This window comes from Oncorhynchus tshawytscha, linkage group LG28 (assembly GCF_018296145.1).
Source record: "Oncorhynchus tshawytscha isolate Ot180627B linkage group LG28, Otsh_v2.0, whole genome shotgun sequence".
Lineage (NCBI taxonomy): Eukaryota > Metazoa > Chordata > Actinopteri > Salmoniformes > Salmonidae > Oncorhynchus > Oncorhynchus tshawytscha.
This window is the reverse complement of record NC_056456.1, coordinates 18,565,880-18,586,580: the sequence shown is the minus strand read 5'-3', so window position 1 is coordinate 18,586,580 and position 20,701 is coordinate 18,565,880. Positions and strand designations below refer to the sequence as shown.

The window sequence follows — 20,701 nt, the reverse complement described above, 5'->3', positions numbered from 1 at the left end:
TAGAAAGCCGACTCTTGATTTGATTTTTGATTGGAGATGTTTGATATGAGTCTGGAAGGAGAGTTTGCAGTCTAGCCAGACACCTAGGTACTTATAGATGTCCACATATTCAAGGTCGGAACCATCCAGGGTGGTGATGCTAGTCGGGCATGTGGGTGCAGGCAGCGATCGGTTGAAAAGCATGCATTTGGTTTTACTAGCGTTTAAGAGCAGTTGGAGGCCACGGAAGGAGTGTTGTATGGCATTGAAGCTTGTTTGGAGGTTAGATAGCACAGTGTCCAATGACGGGCCGAAAGTATATAGAATGGTGTCGTCTGCGTAGAGGTGGATCAGGGAATCGCCCGCAGCAAGAGCAACATCATTGATATACACAGAGAAAAGAGTCGGCCCGAGAATTGAACCCTGTGGCACCCCCATAGAGACTGCCAGAGGACCGGACAGCATGCCCTCCGATTTGACACACTGAACTCTGTCTGCAAAGTAATTGGTGAACCAGGCAAGGCAGTCATCCGAAAAACCGAGGCTACTGAGTCTGCCGATGAGAATATGGTGATTGACAGAGTCGAAAGCCTTGGCAAGGTCGATGAAGACGGCTGCACAGTACTGTCTTTTATCGATGGCGGTTATGATATCGTTTAGTACCTTGAGTGTGGCTGAGGTGCACTCGTGACCGGCTCGGAAGCCAGATTGCACAGCGGAGAAGGTACGGTGGGATTCGAGATGGTCAGTGACCTGTTTGTTGACTTGGCTTTCGAAGACCTTAGATAGGCAGGGCAGGATGGATATAGGTCTGTAACAGTTTGGGTCCAGGGTGTCTCCCCCTTTGAAGAGGGGGATGACTGCGGCAGCTTTCCAATCCTTGGGGATCTCAGACGATATGAAAGAGAGGTTGAACAGGCTGGTAATAGGGGTTGCGACAATGGCGGCGGATAGTTTCAGAAATAGGGGGTCCAGATTGTCAAGCCCAGCTGATTTGTACGGGTCCAGGTTTTGCAGCTCTTTCAGAACATCTGCTATCTGGATTTGGGTAAAGGAGAACATGGAGAGGCTTGGGCGAGGAGCTGCCGGGGGAGGAGCTGTTGGCCGAGGTTGGAGTAGCCAGGCGGAAGGCATGGCCAGCCGTTGAGAAATGCTTATTGAAGTTTTCGATAATCATGGATTTATCGGTGGTGACCGTGTTACCTAGCCTCAGTGCAGTGGGCAGCTGGGAGGAGGTGCTCTTGTTCTCCATGGACTTCACAGTGTCCCAGAACTTTTTGGAGTTGGAGCTACAGGATGCAAATTTCTGCCTGAAGAAGCTGGCCTTAGCTTTCCTGACTGACTGCGTGTATTGGTTCCGGACTTCCCTGAACAGTTGCATATCACGGGGACTATTCGATGCTATTGCAGTCCGCCACAGGATGTTTTTGTGCTGGTCGAGGGCAGTCAGGTCTGGGGTGAACCAAGGACTGTATCTGTTCTTAGTTCTGCATGCTTATCTAAAATGGTGAGGAAGTTACTTTTAAAGAATGACCAGGCATCCTCAACTGACGGGATGAGGTCAATGTCCTTCCAGGATACCCGGGCCAGGTCGATTAGAAAGGCCTGCTCACAGAAGTGTTTTAGGGAGCGTTTGACCGTGATGAGGGGTGGTCGTTTGACTGCGGCTCCGTAGCGGATACAGGCAATGAGGCAGTGATCGCTGAGATCCTGGTTGAAGACAGCGGAGGTGTATTTGGAAGGCCAGTTGGTCAGGATGACGTCTATGAGGGTGCCCTTGTTTACAGAGTTAGGGTTGTACCTGGTGGGTTCCTTGATGATTTGTGTGAGATTGAGGGCATCTAGCTTAGATTGTAGGACTGGCGGGGTGTTAAGCATATCCCAGTTTAGGTCACCTAACAGAACAAACTCTGAGGCTAGATGGGGGGCGATCAATTCACAAACGGTGTCCAGGGCACAGCTGGGAGCTGAGGGGGGTCGGTAGCAGGCGGCAACAGTGAGAGACTTATTTCTGGAGAGAGTAATTTTCAAAATTAGTAGTTCGAACTGTATGGGTATGGACCTGGAAAGTATGACATTACTTTGCAGGCTATCTCTGCAGTAGACTGCAACTCCTCCCCCTTTGGCAGATCTATCTTGACGGAAGATGTTATAGTTGGGTATGGAAATCTCTGAATTTTTGGTGGCCTTCCTGAGCCAGGATTCAGACACAGCAAGGACATCAGGGTTAGCAGAGTGTGCTAGAGCAGTGAGTAAAACACACTTAGGGAGGAGGCTTCTGATGTTGACATGCATGAAGCCAAGGCTTTTACGATCACAGAAGTCAACAAATGAGGGTGCCTGGGGACATGCAGGGCCTCGGTTTACCTCCACATCACCCGCGGAACAGAGAAGGAGTAGTATGAGGGTGCGGCTAAAGGCTATCAAAACTGGTCGCCTAGAGCGTTGGGGACAGAGAATAAGAGGAGCAGGTTTCTGGGCATGGTAGAATATATTCAGGGCATAATGCGCAGACAGGGGTATGGTGGGGTGCGGGTACAGCGGAGGTAAGCCCAGGCACTGGGTGATGATGAAAGAGGTTGTATCTCTGGACATGCTGGTTGTAATGGGTGAGGTCACCGCATGTGTGGGAGGTGGGACAAAGGAGTTATCAGGGGTATGAAGAGTAGAACTAGGGGCTCCATTGTGAACTAAAACAATGATAACTAACCTGAGCAACAGGATACAAGGCATATTGACATTTGAGAGAGACATACAGCGAGGCATACAGTAATCACAGGTGTTGAATTGGGAAAGCTAGCTAAAACAGTAGGTGAGACAACAGCTAATCAGCTAGCACAACAACAGCAGGTAAAATGGCGTTGACTAGGCAACGGGGCCGACAGATAAAACATAAACAAGCAGAATGGAGTACCGTGATTAATGGACAGTCCAGAGTGCATCAGCTATGTAGCCAAGAGATCAGTGTCCAGGGGGCAGCGGTGGATGGGGCAGGGGAGCTGGACTGGCGAGTGTTATCCAGGTTGAAAAAAAGTTAACAATGACTAAATAGCGTGTAGCTAGTTAGCTGGTTGGCTTCTGGGGGTTCTTGAGTGTGTTCTAAAAATTAAAAATAATAGCGATTCCGTGTCACATTGGGTGAGGCAGGTTTCCGGAAAGGTATAAACAGATTAAAAATCAAAAAGAGATAGAAAGTGAATATGGGTCCGGTGCGTGTTTGGGACGCGGCGATTCAGACGGTTAGCAGGCCTGTGCTAACAAGCTAACAGTTCGTAGGCCGGGGCTAAACAAGGTAGCAGTTAGCGGACCGGGGCTAGACAGGCAATTACTAAGCATTTATTGTCATCTCTATTTCAATTTGATCTATTTGAAGTGTATATTTTTTTTTCATACATTCCATAAATCAATATTTTATTTTGATCCATCGCACATTTGTATGTATTCCGAATAGAGTCAGAAAAGTAGGACATCCTTCAATAAACCAATCATCTATCCATTCTTTTTCTGAAACTGTTTAGATTCTAACATTATGGGGGAATAGTATGTGTAGCTGAACGACATAAAGTAACCAGTAGGGGGGTTGTTTTGTACCAAAACAGCGTGCACCATGCCAGCCTCTGATAGAGAAAGGACTAGTGCTAGCATGGTGTTGCATTAGGCACCCCCAGTAGTGTAGAGAGAGTAGATCAGATGAATACAAACCAACCACACATTTATACACTCTCAGTCACACAGAAACACACACACACACACACACACACACACACACACACACACACACACACACACACACACACACACACACACACACACACACACACACACACACACACACACACAGCACAAAATCAAAATCACAAATCACATGCCTGTGATTGTTTATGCACAAACAGTGTGTTCCTGATAGAATTGCCCAGCGGTCCTGATAGAATTGCCCGCCGTGTTTAAATTCACCTGCGCCTAGGAGCGCATCCCAAACAGAGAGGCGGGTTGGTTCCAGATCAATGAGTCTCTCTCCCACTGAAGACAACAGATAATGCAGTGTAATGAAAGAGCCGCCAAACGAGATGAATAAATGAATGAGTAAAGGAAGGTGAGACTGGAATTCAGACGCCTACTTAATTCAGGCAAGAAAGAAAGAAGCCTGGGCTTTGAATTGTGCGCTCTCCGCTAATTATTCTACCTGCATACAAATGAACGCCAAAAGTAAAGGCGTTTGAGAATTATAGAACAGAAGAGTGTGCTCTTTGTGTTGTGAATCCAGCTTTCAGAATAATCATGTGTTGAATAACATTTGACTCAAGTATATCTATCTATATCTCTTGTTTGATGAACTTAGCGTACATGCATCAAATTGTGCTACATGGTTGTTTTTACACATTTCATACGGGATCAGGCATTTCAGCACTGACAGACCAAAATGTCTGAAAATCAAGGGCAGGCACACACATCATGTTCATGCTTGTGTTTCACAGAGGTTACCATCATCAGTTCACAAGGTATTGCCACAGAGTGTTGAATATTATATAGTTATGCTAACAGTACTTATTTGTATTACAACAAAAGGTGTATTTAGTACTACACTGAAGGGAGAATGTGAAAGATGTAAAGCCACGTAATATGCTCTGGATAAGAGCATCTGCTAAATGACCAAAATGTAATAGAAATGTAATATCTTGGGGAAATATGTTGAATAGTTTGACTACTTGAGACAGTTCCTAAAAAAAAAAGTGACCATAAACATAGAGAGAAAATAAGAACTGAGTAACCTCTCTTACCTAGCATGTGATTGGCCACGTGGACCTGGATGTCCCATTCGCTGTAGAAGACCATCTGACACTTGATGCACTGGTAGGTCTTCTTCTAAGCAAGAAACCAAGAGAAAAGGACAACACAAGGACACATGGATTTAGAGTACATCAATGTCACATTCTTACTGAGCACTCGGAGGACTTACTGAGCACTTCTTTGGCTAGAAATCCTGTAACTAATGTCTGCGTTTAATTAACAACCAAAAAGCGCTGATACTTTTCTAATTTGGCCATTTTCTAACACATTAGTTAAATAATATATGGGTTTCCCAGACACATGTTAAGCCTAGTTCTGGACTAAAAGGCGTGGTCAATTAAGAATCTCCATTGAAATAGCTTTATAGTCTAGGACTAGGCTTAATCTCTGTCTGGGAAACTGGCTCATTGTGTTCATCTCCATTGTATTAAGTTCTCTCACCTCCTCAGTCTGTGAGGGGCTGGCCCTGGGCATGGGGGAGACTTGTGGGGTCCTGAGCTGCCCGCTGTTGCTGTCCCCTCCCTGCTCCCTGTGCACCGTCTGGATGTGGTTCTGCAGCTCAGCCTCCGACTCAAACTTCACGTTGCAGCTGGTGCACCTTGTCTTGGTGGCGGTCGAGGAAATAGAGGAGGAGGGCGATGACGATGAATGGGGCGGCTTGCCTTTCCCCTCTCTGGGGCTGAGTCTCTCCGTCTGAGCGGTCCATGCTGTTACAGGCATGGCTGGGGTTGTGGCTCCTCCCCCTCCCTGCTGCTGCTGCCTGCCTCCATTCATCACCGTGGGGCTGGAGCTCTTTGAACCGGCGGCGCTGACACATGCGGCACACAGCCCGTAAGGCAGCCCGTTGATGTCCAGCTTCACCAGGTCAGATTTGGAGCGAAACTCCTTCAGGCACGAGGCACACTTGAAGAGTTTCTGGTTGGCCTGGTGGTGTTGTTGGTGGTGATGCTGGTTGTGGTGGTGGGAGGCGAGATTGGTGGTGCGGCCAATGGGGTGGTTGGTGGACATGGTGCCTGTCTTCTGCATGTGAAAGGTGCCGTGAATCTTGAGCTCCAGGGTGGAGGTGACGGTCTGCATGCATACCACACAGCGGAAGCCCGTCAGGGAGTTCCGCAGGTCGGGGTGCATCTGGCAGTGCTCCATGAAGTCCTCCTCGCTCTGCAGAGGCATCTTGCAGATGCGGCAACTGCCCGTGTCTAGGCTCTTGCTGTGGGTGACCTTGTGCTCGGTCAATGTGAGCAGCGAGGGGAAACGCTCTCCGCAGATGGGACACATGTAGTGCTTGACGGGGCCCAGGTGGGTCTGCATGTGTTCCCTCAGACCTGCCTCTGAAAAGAAGGTGCGCTGGCAGACGTTACACTTGTGGGTGCCCTTGATCATGTCCGACTTCCTCTTCGCCATGGCGCTCTCGCCCGGGCGGATGTTGTGGTCTCGGAGCTGGTGGTTGGTGAGGAGGGAGTCCATGGTGTATGACGCCCCGCAGATGTCACACCCAAACAAGGGGTCAGCGGTGTCCACCTCCTCCTCACTCCCATCGTGGTTGTTTGGGGACTCCAACACGCCTCCTGATCCTGCCACTCCTGCACCATGGCTGTTGGTCAGGAGACCCTGTAGCTCTGCGTCGTCCTTGGCCGCCGGGTGGTGGTCCGCTCCTCCGGTGGTGGATCCATTCGCACCACAGTTCTGGGCCTTGCCCTCGAACACACAGTGCTTTTCCCTCAGGTGCTTTTCCAGAAGTACGATGGCGTGGAAGGCCTTGCTGCAGAAGCGGCAGTTGTACTTCTTGCTGTGTGTGGTGATGTGGCACTGCAGCTCCACCTCCGTGCCGAAGGACTCCCCACAGAAGATGCAGCGGTGGGCCCGGCCCTGATTCTCCAGGTGGCTGTGCTTGACATGCAGCTGCAGGTCGGCCTCGTGCCTGAAGTCCCAGTTGCAGGAGGTGCAGCGGTACACCTTCTTCTCATTGCTGTGCTTGACAGCCAGGTGGAGCTGGGTGGACACCTTGGAGTCAAACACTTCCTGGCAGAGGGTGCAGCGGAAGAACACAAATGTGTGCATGTCCAGCAGGTGTTTTTGCAGGTCGTCTACCGAGGTGAACTGCTTGTCGCAGCTCTCACAGATGTAGTAAGTGGAGGTGATGGTAAAGTGGACCGTCACATGCTTCAGCAGGGACTCCTGGTTGGGGAAGTCCTTGTTGCACTGGGGGCAGTTGAGTTGGGGCTGCATCCCATCCAGGTGAGTCTTCAGGTGGGTCTGGAACAGGTCCAGGCTGGTGTACTTGGCCCCACACTGGTTGCAGATGAACTCGCTAGTGCCACGATTGCTGCGAGAGGAGGAACCATGAAGGAAAGATTGATCAATCGATATGGGTGAGGAAGGGCTGAGGGTCCGCAGAGACTTCTTTCCATTGTTGATGTAGTTCAGCGCCAGAGGAATGTTCTTGTGGTTTTCTTTGATGTGCTTGTTCAGCTTCAGAACGCTGTTGAAGATGGGCGAGTTGGTGCAGTAGGAGCAGGAGTACACCTCCACAATGGGCTCCTTGGGAGTCACCTCTAGAGGGGAGTCGAAACGCAGGCTGCCCCCGTCACAGTGGGTCTGACGGACGTGCTCCTCCAGGGTGGCCTCAGTCAGGAATCCCATGAAGCACTGGGGACAGAAGAAGGCGTTACTCTCCTTGGCCACAGGGCTGGGGAAGCCGTGGGAGCAGCGGATGTGTTCTTGAAGAGAGTTGAGGTCACTTAAAACCTCGGTGCAGAAATTACACTGAAGCAGGGTGTCAGGCAGGCTGCCCAGCAGGGTGGCATGGTCCTCGGCATTGTGCACCTGCTTCAGGTGCTCGTTCAGGTTGAACAGGGAGGGAAGCACCTCTAGGCAGAACTGACAGGTGTGTGCCTGCTCAGGTTTGTCAAGGTGCATGGTCCGCAGGTGTATCTGAAGCACGGCAAGGCTAGAGAACACCTGCTTGTTGCAGTAGATACAGCTGTAGGAGATCTTGGGCTGCTTGGACGAACGGCCCCCAATGTCATGTGAGGTGTGCTGGGCGGCCCTCTTTCTCCTCCCCCGGGTCTTGGGTATGGGCGGGGCTGCCTCCACCATGGTGGAGCTGTCGACGGAGAGGTTGGAGTCTGGGGTGGTGCTGGAGACAGAGGTGTAGCCCACAGTGAGCAGGGATGGGCTGTTGCTGTGGTTACTGGATTCGGGGAGCTGGTGGACATCCATGTGGGCATACAGGTCCTCCACAGAGAGGAAGTGCTCGGAGCAGACGGCGCAGTTGTGACCTTTGCGGTCGCGGCTGTGGGCCTGGTCAATGTGGGTCAGCAGGACACCCTCGTCGCTGAATGGCTCGTGGCAATAAATGCACTGCAAGGCGCCACACAGGCCCCCGTCCTCCGACGGAGAGCACTCTGGGTGGCACTCAGCGATGTGCCTTTGCAACTCCTCAGGGACATCAAAACCCTCCTCGCAGCGGCTGCACTTCCTCGTCTCCTTCAGCTTCCACTCCTCTCTGGAGAGGCCGCTACCTGGCCCCCCGCCACCACCGTCTTTGCCCCGCTCGTGGACCTGCATGTGTCCATGGAGGGAGCTGGAGGAGAGAAAGCCCCGGCGGCACACAGGGCACTTGTGGGGCTTGTTGGAGGCGTGGGTTTTCATATGGATCTTGAGGTGGTCGCTGCGTGAGAAGGCCGAGTCGCACTCGCCACAGTGGTACTTTTTGTCGCCGGTGTGCAGCTTGACGTGGCGGTCGCGGCTACGCTTGTGCTTGAACAGGCGGCTGCAGAAGGTGCAGCTGAAGGGGAGCTTGTCACCGTGGCTCTGCTCGTGGCGCTTCAGGAAGCTCAGACGGCTGAAGGACTTGTCGCAGAACTGGCATGGGTACGGCAGGCCGGGGCCCCCTTCATCCTCGCCAAAATCATAGTCTTCACCGTGGCCGGGGGAAGTCTGGTCTTTACTGGATGGAGATGATGCAGGCCAAGAACAGGAAGGATCATCCTCGAGATCAACACCATCTATACAGAGTTACAGAGGTACAAAGAGAGAGAGAGAGAGAGAGAGAGAGAGAGAGAGAGAGAGAGAGAGAGAGAGAGAAAGAGAGAGAGAGAGAGATAGAGAGATAGAGAGAGAGAGAGAGAGAGAGACAGAGAAGCAGAGAGGCAGAGAGCATAAGAGAGAGAGAGAGAGAGACAGAGACACAGAGACACAGAGAAGCAGAGAGGCAGAGAGCATAAGAGAGAGAGCATAAGAGATAGAAGAAGGTGAAAATGAGGAATAAGAGGGAGAAAGAAAGAGAGAAGGTGTTTTGTCAGATTTCATTAGGAAGTCATTTGTCTCAGCTCTGTTAAATAGTAAAGGTGCTGTGGCATTAGTCAGTATGGTAATTGCAAGGTAGCTAAGTATGAATTTACATTCTTTTGTTACTTGGACATTTTTCCTCTTGCTACTGCATTATGCTTGCCTCTCAGAGGTAACAATTCCTCGCCTTATGAATTATCTAAAAACCTACACTTCAACCTGCTATTCAAAGTGTAATTACAGGTAAGGAAAGAAAAATGTAAATTATTTTACCACAATTAACCTTGTATGTGGCCATGTAATGGCTTAGCCCGCTGTGACTTAAAATCTCTCTGACATTTAATCCCCAACACAAGGCAATGGGGAGCTTCAAGATGTAACCCCCACATGAGGTAAATTAGACAATTTCTATTATTCTTTAAAAATGACCTGAATAGTTTAGAAGAAATAGACTTTAAAATGACCTCATGTCAAGGGAGAGAAGAAAACAAAAGTCCACATCTTAGAACATTTTAAGGGAGAATTTAAACAAATGAATGCACAGTAATTCAAACACACTTACGACACATACGTAAGAATAACACTCTCGTCACGACTGCAAACGAATGACTTTGTAAGGGAGAAGCGGTCTGTTCTGACAATTTGTCTATGGATATTAGATTATAGAATATTGGCTCAGCTGAGTGATTAGTGGCTGAATGGAGCCATAAGGCAGCCGGTGCTTTAGGGGCACTGTGTAGGGTTAGGGTGAGGTCAGAGAGAGAGAGAGAGAGAGAGAGAGAGAGAGATGGGCGGAGCACGGGGAGGATAGATACTTCACCCAAGGACAAGCAGGTGCAGTGAAGTACGTGCCATCACTTTTTTCCGTTAATTTACTGTCTCTTTATCACAATCGGTTATTCATTGACATTCCAATGGTGCGGAATACAGAACACAGTGTGATATAAAATGGAAAATGCAGAAAACCCGTTTCCAGCAGGTTCAAAAGGTGACGGACCACTTCTTCCCTCTGCCGAATTCTAAGTGCTGTGAACTTCCTTATTTAAATAAAACAACGTAATTCCAACCCCTTCGGAAAGAAAGACAAAGTCAAAAGGCCAAAACTTGGAACGGGAAAAACAAGAGGAAACTGCACAGATTCATGGGATGGACAAAGGAAAAGCATAATGCCTGGATCATTCCAGGATCCAACCTTCCCCTTCACCATGCTATCTTTTAGCTGACAAATAAGTCTTTCTCCCCCCCCCATTCCCTCCCTCCCTCCCATTCTGTTGTTTTTGCTGGGGAGAGAGATCTGCCCTTAGTCAGGATAACATGCCCTCACTGAGTACTTACACCCATCAGGGCCTATCTTCAGGAAACAGATGGGGTCGGAGGTTATTCCCCTGCCCCTCCAAACTGCTGAAAGCAGCACATTGAGGACGGCCTGCCTACCTCCCACCTCCGACCCCCCTTCACCCCCCTGTCCCTGGCACACTGCCCACTTTGCACAAGCTCTGAGTCAAACCCAAGGAGCAGCAAACCAAACCTTGCCTGATTTATCTTCTTTCTTTATGTAGTTCATCCATGTTGTTTTTTTCTGGTTGGAGGGAGGATGGGTGAGTCAGTGGAATGCCCTCCTCCACACACACACACACACACACACACACACACACACATTCTCCCAGGATAGGAGTAGACAGCAGAGCAGAGAGAAATGACCCTAACCAATGCCTTACAGTCAAACATGTTGGCTCGGAGACAACACCAAAACAAACAAACACATAGCCAGATACAGGAAATATATATTAAATTAAATCCTGCTTGTCTTAAATGATGATGGCACGGCCGGCAGACATTGCGATGCTGTCAAGGCTGCCTCCTCCGTTTTTTGTTTTAGTTCATTAACAATGTATATAATGTCTTTATTACACTGAGCTGCATACATTAGTCAACAGACATACCAAACAGTGGGGGAGCGGGAGTCATGAGTAATGTACTCAAGGATTATACAAGTGGGTCATCATTTGAGTTGAACTGTCCAGCGCCTAATTGAATTAACATTCTCATGGTGCATCATTGTTGATTAACACAAGTGAATTAATGATCTGTGTGTAGACATGACAGCTGTGTTGACATTGGACATGTGAGTACAGTATTGTTAATCGTACACGTGTTCTCCAATGTCTTCTGAATCATATCTACGCTGCTTTCTCTGTACTGTTCTTATTCCCACTAATGCGCTGTCTCGTTCTGAAAGGACGTTGGTGTACCATTCGAAAGGCCCACTGATATGGCTTTCGACAAACAGGTGGTTACTGACTCCTCGAAGCTAGTACTTTTGAGATAACTTGTGTTTACTACACAAAATATTTGACCATATCTCATACCGGAGGGTGGCCATCATATATCACCATGGTGCTTGAGGTCAACAGCTCAGGTAACACACACACGACCGTCACGACAAGTGTGTGAACAACGGCAGATGAAAGCACTGTTCAACCCCAGGAGACTTAAGAGATAGAGAGACCCTCCTGTTTTTCCCCTCCTTCACCCAGACAAGAAATACCCAGGTCCTCGTCAGCCTGAGTAAATAACAGGGAGCCGAGAAGGCCTTTTCTTCCACGTCCGTCCGTCCGTCTCTGGGGCCTCTGCACGCCAGCACTCTCTGTGCCGCTGCCAAAGGGGATGCTGGGGCCTGAAAAAGTACACCCTGCAGCTGAAGGGCTGTCTTTGTTGGCCTGCCAAGGCCTTCCTGAGCATCCTACAGCCAACAGCCTGTCACGTCCTGGGAGGAAGACCTCCATCTCAGGGCCTGTCCCTCTACCCTGCTCTCTCTCTGCACTCTGGAGTCTTTCCTCTCTCTCTCTCTGGGCTCTGGAGTCTTTCCTCTCTCTCTCTCTCTGGGCTCTGGAGTCTTTCCTCTCTCTCTCTGGGCTCTGGAGTCTTTCCTCTCTCTCTCTGGGCTCTGGAGTCTTTCCTCTCTCTCTCTCTGGGCTCTGGGTCTCTGGGCTCTGGAGTCTTTCTCTCTCTCTCTCTGGGTCTCTCTGGGCTCTGGAGTCTTTCCTCTCTCTCTGGGCTCTGGAGTCTTTCCTCTCTCTCTCTCTGGGCTCTGGAGTCTTTCCTCTCTCTCTGGGCTCTGGAGTCTTTCCTCTCTGGGCTCTGGAGTCTTTCCTCTCTCTCTCTCTCTGGAGTCTTCTGGATCTCTCTCTCTCTCTGGGCTCTCTCTCTCTCTCTGGGTTCTGGAGTCTTTCCTCTCTCCCTCTCTGGGCTCTGGAGTCTTTCCTCTCTCTCTGGGCTCTGGGCTCTGGAGTCTTTCCTTTCTCTCTCTCTGAGATCTGGAGTCTTTCCTCTCTCTCTGGGCTCTGGAGTCTTTCCTCTCTCTATCTGGGCTCTGGAGTCTTTCCTCTCTCTCTCTGGGCTCTGGAGTCTTTCCTCTCTCTCTCTCTCTGGAGTCTTTCTGGGCTCTGGAGTCTTTCCCCTCTCTCTCTCTGGGCTCTGGAGTCTTTCCTCTCTCTCTCTGGTCTCTGGAGTCTTTCCTCTTTCTCTCTCTGGTCTCTGGAGTCTTTCTCTCTCTCTCTCTGGGCTGTGGAGTCTTTCCTCTCTCTCTCTGGGCTCTGGAGTCTTTCCTGTCTCTCTCTGGGCTCTGGAGTCTTTCCTCTTCCTCTCTGGGCTCTGGAGTCTTTCCTCCCTCTCCTCTCTCTGGTCTCTGGAGTCTTTCCTCTCTCTCTCTGGTCTCTGGAGTCTTTCCTTCTCTCTCTCTGGTCTCTGGAGTCTTTCCTCTCTCTCTCTGGTCTCTGGAGTCTTTCCTCTCTCTCCCTCTCTGGTCTCTGGAGTCTTTCCTCTCTCTCTCTCTGGGCTCTGGAGTCTTTCCTCTCTCTCTCTCTGGGCTCTGGAGTCTTTCCTCTCTCTCTCTCTGGTCTCTGGAGTCTTTCCTCTCTCTCTCTCTGGGCTCTGGAGTCTTTCCTCTCTCTCTCTCTGGTCTCTGGAGTCTTTTATCTCTCTATCTGGGCTCTGGAGTCTTTCCTCTCTCTATCTGGGCTCTGGAGTCTTTCCTCTCTCTCTCTGGTCTCTGGAGTCTTTCCTCTCTCTCTCTGGTCTCTGGAGTCTTTCATCTCTAACTCTCTGGTCTCTGGAGTCTTTCCTTCTCTCTCTCTGGAGTCTTTCCTCTCTCTCTCTGGTCTCTGGAGTCTTTCTCTCTCTCTCTGGAGTCTTTCCTCTCTCTCCCTCTCTGGTCTCTGGAGTCTTTCCTCTCTCTCCCTCTCTCTCTGGGCTCTGGAGCCTTTCCTCTCCTCTCTCTGGGCTCTGGAGTCTTTCCTCTCTCTCTCTGGTCTCTGGAGTCTTTCCTCTCTCTCCCTCTCTGGGCTCTGGAGTCTTTCCTCTCTCTCTCTCTGGTCTCTGGAGTCTTTCCTCTCTCTGTCTCTGGGCTCTGGAGTCTTTCCTCTCTTCTTTCTCTCTGGGCTCTGGGCTCTGGAGTCTTTCCTCTCTCTCTCTGGTCTCTGGAGTCTTTCATCTCTCTATCTGGGCTCTGGAGTCTTTCCTCTCTCTATCTGGGCTCTGGAGTCTTTCCTCTCTCTCTCTGGTCTCTGGAGTCTTTCCTCTCTCTCTCTGGTCTCTGGAGTCTTTCCTCTCTCTCTCTCTGGGCTCTGGAGTCTTTCCTCTCTCTCCCTCTCTGGTCTCTAGAGTCTTTCCTCTCTCTCTCTCTGGGCTCTGGAGTCTTTCCTCTCTCTCTCTCTCTCTGGGCTCTGGAGTCTTTCCCCTCTCTCTCTGGGCTCTGGAGTCTTTCCTCTCTCTCTCTCTGGTCTCTGGTCTGCAGTCTTTCATCTCTCTATCTGGGCTCTGGGTCTCTGGAGTCTTTCCTCTCTCTATCTGGGCTCTGGAGTCTTTCCTCTCTCTCTCTCTGGTCTGGAGTCTTTCCTCTCTCTCTCTGGTCTCTGGAGTCTTTCCCTCTCTCTCTCTGGTCTCTGGAGTCTTTCCTCTCTCTCTCTGGTCTCTGGAGTCTTTCCTCTCTCTCTCTCTCTCTGGTCTCTGGAGTCTTTCCTCTCCCTCTCTGGTCTCTGGAGTCTTTCCTCCTCTCTCTCTCTCTCTGGTCTCTGGAGTCTTTCCTCTCTCTCTCTCTCTGGTCTCTGGAGTCTTTCCTCTCTCTCTCTGGTCTCTGGTCTCTGGAGCCTTTCCTCTCTCTCTCTGGTCTCTGGAGTCTTTCCTCTCTCTCTCTCTCTGGTCTCTGGAGTCTTTCCTCTCTCTCTCTCTCTGGGCTCTGGAGCCTTTCTCTCTCTCTCTCTGGTCTCTGGAGTCTTTCCTCTCTCTCTCTCTGGGCTCTGGAGTCTTTCCTCTCTCTCTCTGGTCTCTGGAGTCTTTCCTCTCTCTCTCTGGTCTCTGGAGTCTTTTCTCTCTCTCTCTCACTGGGTTTTTCCCTCAGTCTTATATTAGCCCCTCTCTCTTTCTCTCGTCCCTTTTCTCTCTTGCTCAATCTGTTGGTCTCTCTCTCTCTCTCTCTGAGCTCTCTCCTTCTCCACCCCTCCCTTCTTTCCTTTAACCCTTAGCCTACAATTTCCACAGCCCCACAGAAATCAAATTTACATAATAAATAAATCCCCATCAAAATCCGTCTGTTTAAGCTAGAGATGCACTACATGACCAAAAGTATGTGGGCACCTGCTCGTCGAACATCTCATTCCGGGGCAATCATATGGAGTTGTTCCCCCCATTGCTGCTCCAATCTTCTGGGAAGGCTTTCCATTAGATGTTGGAGCATTGCTGCGGGGACTTGCTTCCATTCAGGCACAAGAGCATTAGTGAAATGTGAAAGAATGTGAAATGTCAGAATAATAGTAGAGAGCATGATTTATTTCTGCTTTTATTTCTTTCATCACATTACCAGTGGGTCAGAAGTGTACATACACTAAATTAGTATTTGGTAGCATTGCCTTTAAATTGTTTAACTTGGGTCAAACGTTTCAGGTAGCCTTCCACAAGCTTCCCACAATAAGTTGGGTGAATTTTGGCCCATTCCTCCTGACAGAGCTGGTGTAACTGAGTCAGGTTTGTAGTACTCCTTGCTCGCACACACTTTTTCAGTTCTGCCCACAAATTGTGTATAGGATTGAGATCAGGGCTTTGTGATGGCCACTCCAATATCTTGACTTTGTTGTCCTTAAGCCATTTTGCCACAACTTTGGAAGTGTGCTTGGGGTCATTGCCCATTTGGAAGACCCATTTGCGACCAAGCTTTAACTTCCTGACTGATGTCTGGAAATGTTGCTTCAATATATCCACATAATTTTCCTCCCTCATGATGCCATCTATTTTGTGAAGTGCACCAGTCCCTCTTCAGCAAAGCACCCCCACAGCATGATGCTACCACCCCCGTGCTTCACGGTTGGGATGGTGTTCTTCGGCTTGCAAGCCCCCCCTTTTTCCTCCCAACATAATGACAAAGTCATTATGGCCAAACAGTTCTATTTGTGTTTCATCAGACATTTCTCCAAAAAATATGATCTTTGTCCCCATGTGCAGTTGCAAATCGTTATCTGGCTTTCTTATGGCGGTCTTGGAGCAGTGGCTTCTTCCTTGATGTGCGGCCTTTCAGGTTATGTCGATATAGGACTCGTTTTACTGTGGATATAGATACTATTGTACCTGTTTCCTCCAGCATCTTCACAAGGTCCTTTGCTGTTGTTCTGGGATTGATATGCACTTTCGCACCAAAGTACGTTCATCTCTAGGAGACAGAACGTCCGTCCTTCCTGAGCGGTATGAGGGCTGCGTCGTCCCATGGTGTTTATACTTGCATACTATTGTTTGTACAGATGAACGCGGTACCTTCAGCCATTTGGAAATTGCTCCCAAGGATGAACAAGACTTGTGGAGGTCTACAATTTGTTTCTGAGTTCTTGGCTGATTTCTTGTGATTTTCCCATGATGTCAAGCAAAGAGGCACTGAGTTTGAAGGTAGGCCTTGAAATACATCCACAGGTACACCTCCAATTGACTCAAATTATGTTAATTAGCCTATCAGAAGCTTCTAAAGCCAATACATTATTTTCTAGAATTATCCAAGTTGGTTTAAAGGCACAGTCAACTTATGTATGTAAACTTCTGACCCACTGGAATTGTGATACAATGAATTATAAGTGAAATAATCTGTCTGTAAAAAATTGTTGGAAAAATGACTTGTGTCATGCACAAAGTAGACATCCCAACCGACTTGCCAAAACTATAGTTAGTAAAAAATACATTTGTGGAGTGGTTGAAAAACGAGTTTTAAGGACTCCAACCTAAGTGTATGTAAACTTCCGACTTCAACTGTAGCTTTCTCCTGGCATCCACCAAACCCAGATTAGTCCGTCAGACTGCCAGATGGTGAAGCATGATTCATCACTCCAGAGAATGCGTTTCCACTGCTCCAGAGTCCAATGGCGGCAAGCTCCATCCGACACTTGGCATTTCACATGGTGATCTTAGGCTTGTGTGCGGCTGCTTAGCCATGGAATCCCATTTCATAACGCTCCTGACGAACAGTCCTTGTGCTGACGTTGCTTCCAGAGGCAGTTTGGAACTGGGTAGTGAGTGTGTGGCCTACCACTTCGCGACTGAGCCGTTGTTGCTCCAAGCCCTTTCCACTTCACAATAACAGCACTTAGAGTTGACTGGGGCAGTTCTAGCAGGGCAAAAATGTTACAAACTGACTTGTTGGAAAGGTGACATCCTATGACGGTGCCAAGTTGAAAGTCTCTGAGCTATTCAGTAAGGTCATTCTCCTGCCAATGTTTGTCTATGGAGATTGCATGGCTGTGTGCTTGATTTTCTATGCCTGTCAGCAACAGGTGTAGCTGAAATAGGTGAACTTTGAAGCGTGTCCACATACTTTTGTATATATAGTGTATCTGTTTTTTTGCACCAGGACAGCTGGAAACTCATTTGACATCTGTTTAGTCTGTTTTTTTTAATACAAGTAAGAGTTTAAAAAAAAAAAACATGTAAATGTGTTATCTCTTTTGGTTTGATCGGAGTTGGAGGTCTACAGGGAATGGTGGTAATTTAAAAACTAAATATTGTTTGGCACAGTTTACTGCTGTTTACAAAAGTCTATTGGAATATAAGCTTTCTATACACATAACCATTGGGCACCTACATATATTCTATCCTATAAATCAAGATTTTACTGAAACACTCCCAAAACTACCCTACCCTACGCAAAACCTAACCCTAACCACTAATCCCTTACTGTTACCCTAACCCCAAATCTAACCCTAATTCTATCCCTAACCCTAAATCCAACACCTAAGTTTAAAATAGCCTTTGTCCTCATGGGTACGTGGGAAATGTCCCCACGAGGGAGCGTTTTCCTTGTTCTACTATCCATGTAGGAAAGGATAGAAGAACCAACCAACCCACACACACACACACACACACACACACACACACACACACACACACACACACACACACACACACACACACACACACACACACACACACACACACATCCCGAGCCTCCAATCCAGTCTACATTCGCTCTGTGTGCCACCTCTCATGTTCATTTTTAGCTCTCACTGTGTAAATATTACTGTTCAAATAAGCCTTTCAGTCAGAGACCTGGTGCCATTGCTGCTCCTGCACACACACACAGACGCTGCTCTTAAGGACCCCTCAAGCTGACTTGCTCTTGACTTCAAGCATTTACTGCAAAAACAAAGCTACCCTACAGAATCTGTTAGCTCAAACTGGTTTGTTGCTGTGACCCCATTCTTTTTTTATTTATTTCACCTTGATTTAAACAAGTAGGCTAGTTGAGAACAAGTTCTCATTTACAACTGCGACCTGGCCAAGATAAAGCAGAGCAGTTCGACACATACAACAACACAGAGTTACACATGGAATAAACAAACATACAGTCAAATGAGGTAAGATAAGGGAGGTAAGGCAATAAATAGGCCATGGTGGCGAAGTAATTACAATATACCAATTAAACACTGGAGTGATAGATGTGCAGAAGATGAATGTGCAAGTAGAGATACTGGAGTGCAAAGCAGCAAGATAAAAAAATACAGTACGGGGATGAGGTAGATGGATGAGATATTTACAGATGGGCTATGTACAGGTGCAGTGATCTGTGAGATGATCTGTGAGATGCTGCTATGGTGACCAGTGAGCTGAGATAAGGCGGGGCTTTACCTAGCAAAGACTTGTAGATGACCTGGAGCCAGTGGGTTTGGCGACGAGTATGAAGCGAGGGCCAGCCAACGAGAGTGTATAGGTCGCAGTGGTGGGCAGTATATTGGGCTTTAGTGACAAAACGGATGGCACTGTGATAGACTGCATCCAATTTGTTGAGTAGAGTGTTGGAGGTTATTTTGTAGATGACAGAGCCAAAGTCGAGGATCGGTAGGATGGTCAGTTTTACGAGGGTATGTTTGGCAGCATGAGTGAAGGATGCTTTGTTGCGAAATAGGGAGCCGATTCTAGATTTCATTTTGGATTGGAGATGCTTAATGTGAGTCTGAAAGGAGAGTTTACAGTCTAGCCAGACACCTAGGTATTTGTAGTTGTCCACATATTCTAAGTTAGAACCGTCCAGAGTAGTGATGCTGGACGCGTGGGCAGGTGCGGGCAGCGATCGGTTGAAGAGCATGCATTTAGTTTTACTTGCATTTAAGAGCAGTTGGAGGCCACGGAAGGAGAGTTGTATGGCATTGACGCTCGTCTGGAGGTTAGTTAACACAGTGTCCAAAGAAGGGCCAGAAGTATTCAGAATGGTGTCGTCTGCGTAGAGGTAGATCAGAGAATCACCAGCAGCAAGAGCAACATCATTGATGTATACAGAGAAGAGAGTCGGCCCGAGAATTTAACCCTGTGGCACCCCCATGGAGACTGCCGGTAGTCCGGACAACAGGCCCTCCGATTTGACACACTGAACAATATCAGAGAAGTAGTTGGTGAACCAGGCGAGGCAGTCATTTGAGAAACCAAGGTTGTTGAGTCTGCCGATAAGAATATGGTGATTGACAAAGTCGAAAGCCTTGGCAGGGTCGGTGAATACGACTGCACAGTAATGTCTCTTATCGATGGCGGTTATGATATGGTTTAGGACCTTGAGCGTGGCTGAGGTGCACCCATGTCCAGCTCTGAAACCAGATTGCATAGTGGAGAAGGTACGGTGGGATTCAAAATGGTCAGTAATCTGTTTGTTAACTTGGCTTTCGAAGACCTTAGAAAGGCAGGGTAGGATAGATTTAGGTCTGTAGCAGTTTGGGTCTAGAGAGTCTCCCCCTTTGAAGATGGGGATGATCGCGGCAGCTTTCCAATCTTTGGGAATCTCAGACGATACGAAAGAGAGGTTGACAGGCTAGTAATAGGGGTTGCAAAAATTTAGGCAAATAATTGTAGAAAGAAAGAGAGGGTCCAGATTGTCTAGCCCGGCTGATTTGTAGGGAGAAATGGGGAGGCTTGTGTAAGTTATGTGGGGGGTGCAGGGCAGTTGAACGGGTTAGGGGTAGCCAGGTGGAAAGCATGGCTAGCCGTAGAAAAATGCTTATTGAAATTCTCAATTATAGTGGATTTATCAATGTTTCCTAGCCTCAGTGCAGTGGGCAGCTGGGAGCAGGTGCTCTTATTCTCCATGAACCTTACAGTGTCCCATAACTTTTTGGAGTTTTTGCTACAGGATACAAATTTCTGCTTGAAAAAGCTAGCCTTAGCTTTCCTAACTGCCTGTGTATATTGGTTCCTAACATCCCTGAAAGTTGCATATCACGGGGGCTATTCGATGCTAATGCAGAACGCCACAGGATGTTTTTGTGCTGTCAAGGCAGTCGGGTCTGGAGTGAACCAAGGGCTATATCTGTTCCTGGTTCTACATTTTTGAATGGGGCATGCTTATTTAAGATGGTGAGGAAGGCACTTTTAAAGAATAACCAGGCATCCTCTACTGACTGGATGAAGTCAATATCCTTCCAGGATACCCGGGCCATGTCGATTAGAAAGGCCTGAAGTGTTTTAGGAAGCGTTTGACAGTGATGAGGGGTGGTCGTTTGACCGCAGACCTATTGTGGATGCGGGCAATGAGGCAGTGATCGCTGAGATCTTGGTGTATTTGGAGGGGTGTATTTGGTGGGCAGAGGTGTATTTGGAAGGTAAGTTGGTTAGAATGATATCTATGAGGGTGCCCGTGCTTACGGATTTGGGGTTGTATCTGGTAGGTTCATTGATAATTTGTGTGAGATTGAGGGCATCAAGCTTAGATTGTAGGATGGCTGGGGTGTTAAGCATGTCCCAGTTTAGGTCATCTAGCAGCACGAGCTCTGAAGATAGATGGAGGGCAATCAATTCACATATGGTGTCCAGGGCACAGCTGGGGGCAGAGGGTGGTCTCTAGCATGCGGCAACAGTGAGAGACATGTTTCTGGAAAAGTGGATTTTTAAAAGTAGAAGCTTGAATTGTTTGGGTACAGACCTGTATAGTAAGACACAACTCTGCAGGCTATCTCTGCAGTGGATTGCAACTCCACCCCCCTTAGCAGTTCTATCTTGTCGGAAAATGTTATAGTTAGGGATGGACATTTCAGGGTTTTTGGTGGTCTACCTAAGCCAGGATTCAGACACGGCTAAGACATCCGGGTTGGCAGTGTGTGCTAGGGCAGTGAATAAAACAAACTTAGGGAGG

The 20,701-nt window shown here is 48.5% G+C and overlaps 1 protein-coding gene across 7 annotated transcripts in view; it reads right to left on the bottom strand.

Annotated features, from left to right (window-relative positions):
- The window catches only part of LOC112226854 (zinc finger protein 521), a 150,764-nt gene that overhangs the window by 61,798 nt on the left and 68,265 nt on the right, over positions 1–20,701 (bottom strand). For 6 of the 7 annotated variants that reach the window (XR_006080222.1, XR_006080223.1, XR_006080218.1 and 3 more), the window contains 2 exons: positions 5,209–8,774; positions 4,758–4,842 (listed from right to left, as the gene is read on the bottom strand). Coding sequence is in view for 1 of the 7 variants with exons in the window: in XM_024391465.2 (XP_024247233.1) it covers positions 4,758–4,842; positions 5,209–8,774 (3,651 nt within the window). In the remaining 6 variants the exon portion in view is untranslated. The remainder of the gene's footprint in view (positions 1–4,757; positions 4,843–5,208; positions 8,775–20,701) is intronic. The other variant, XR_006080219.1, reaches the window with a different exon arrangement.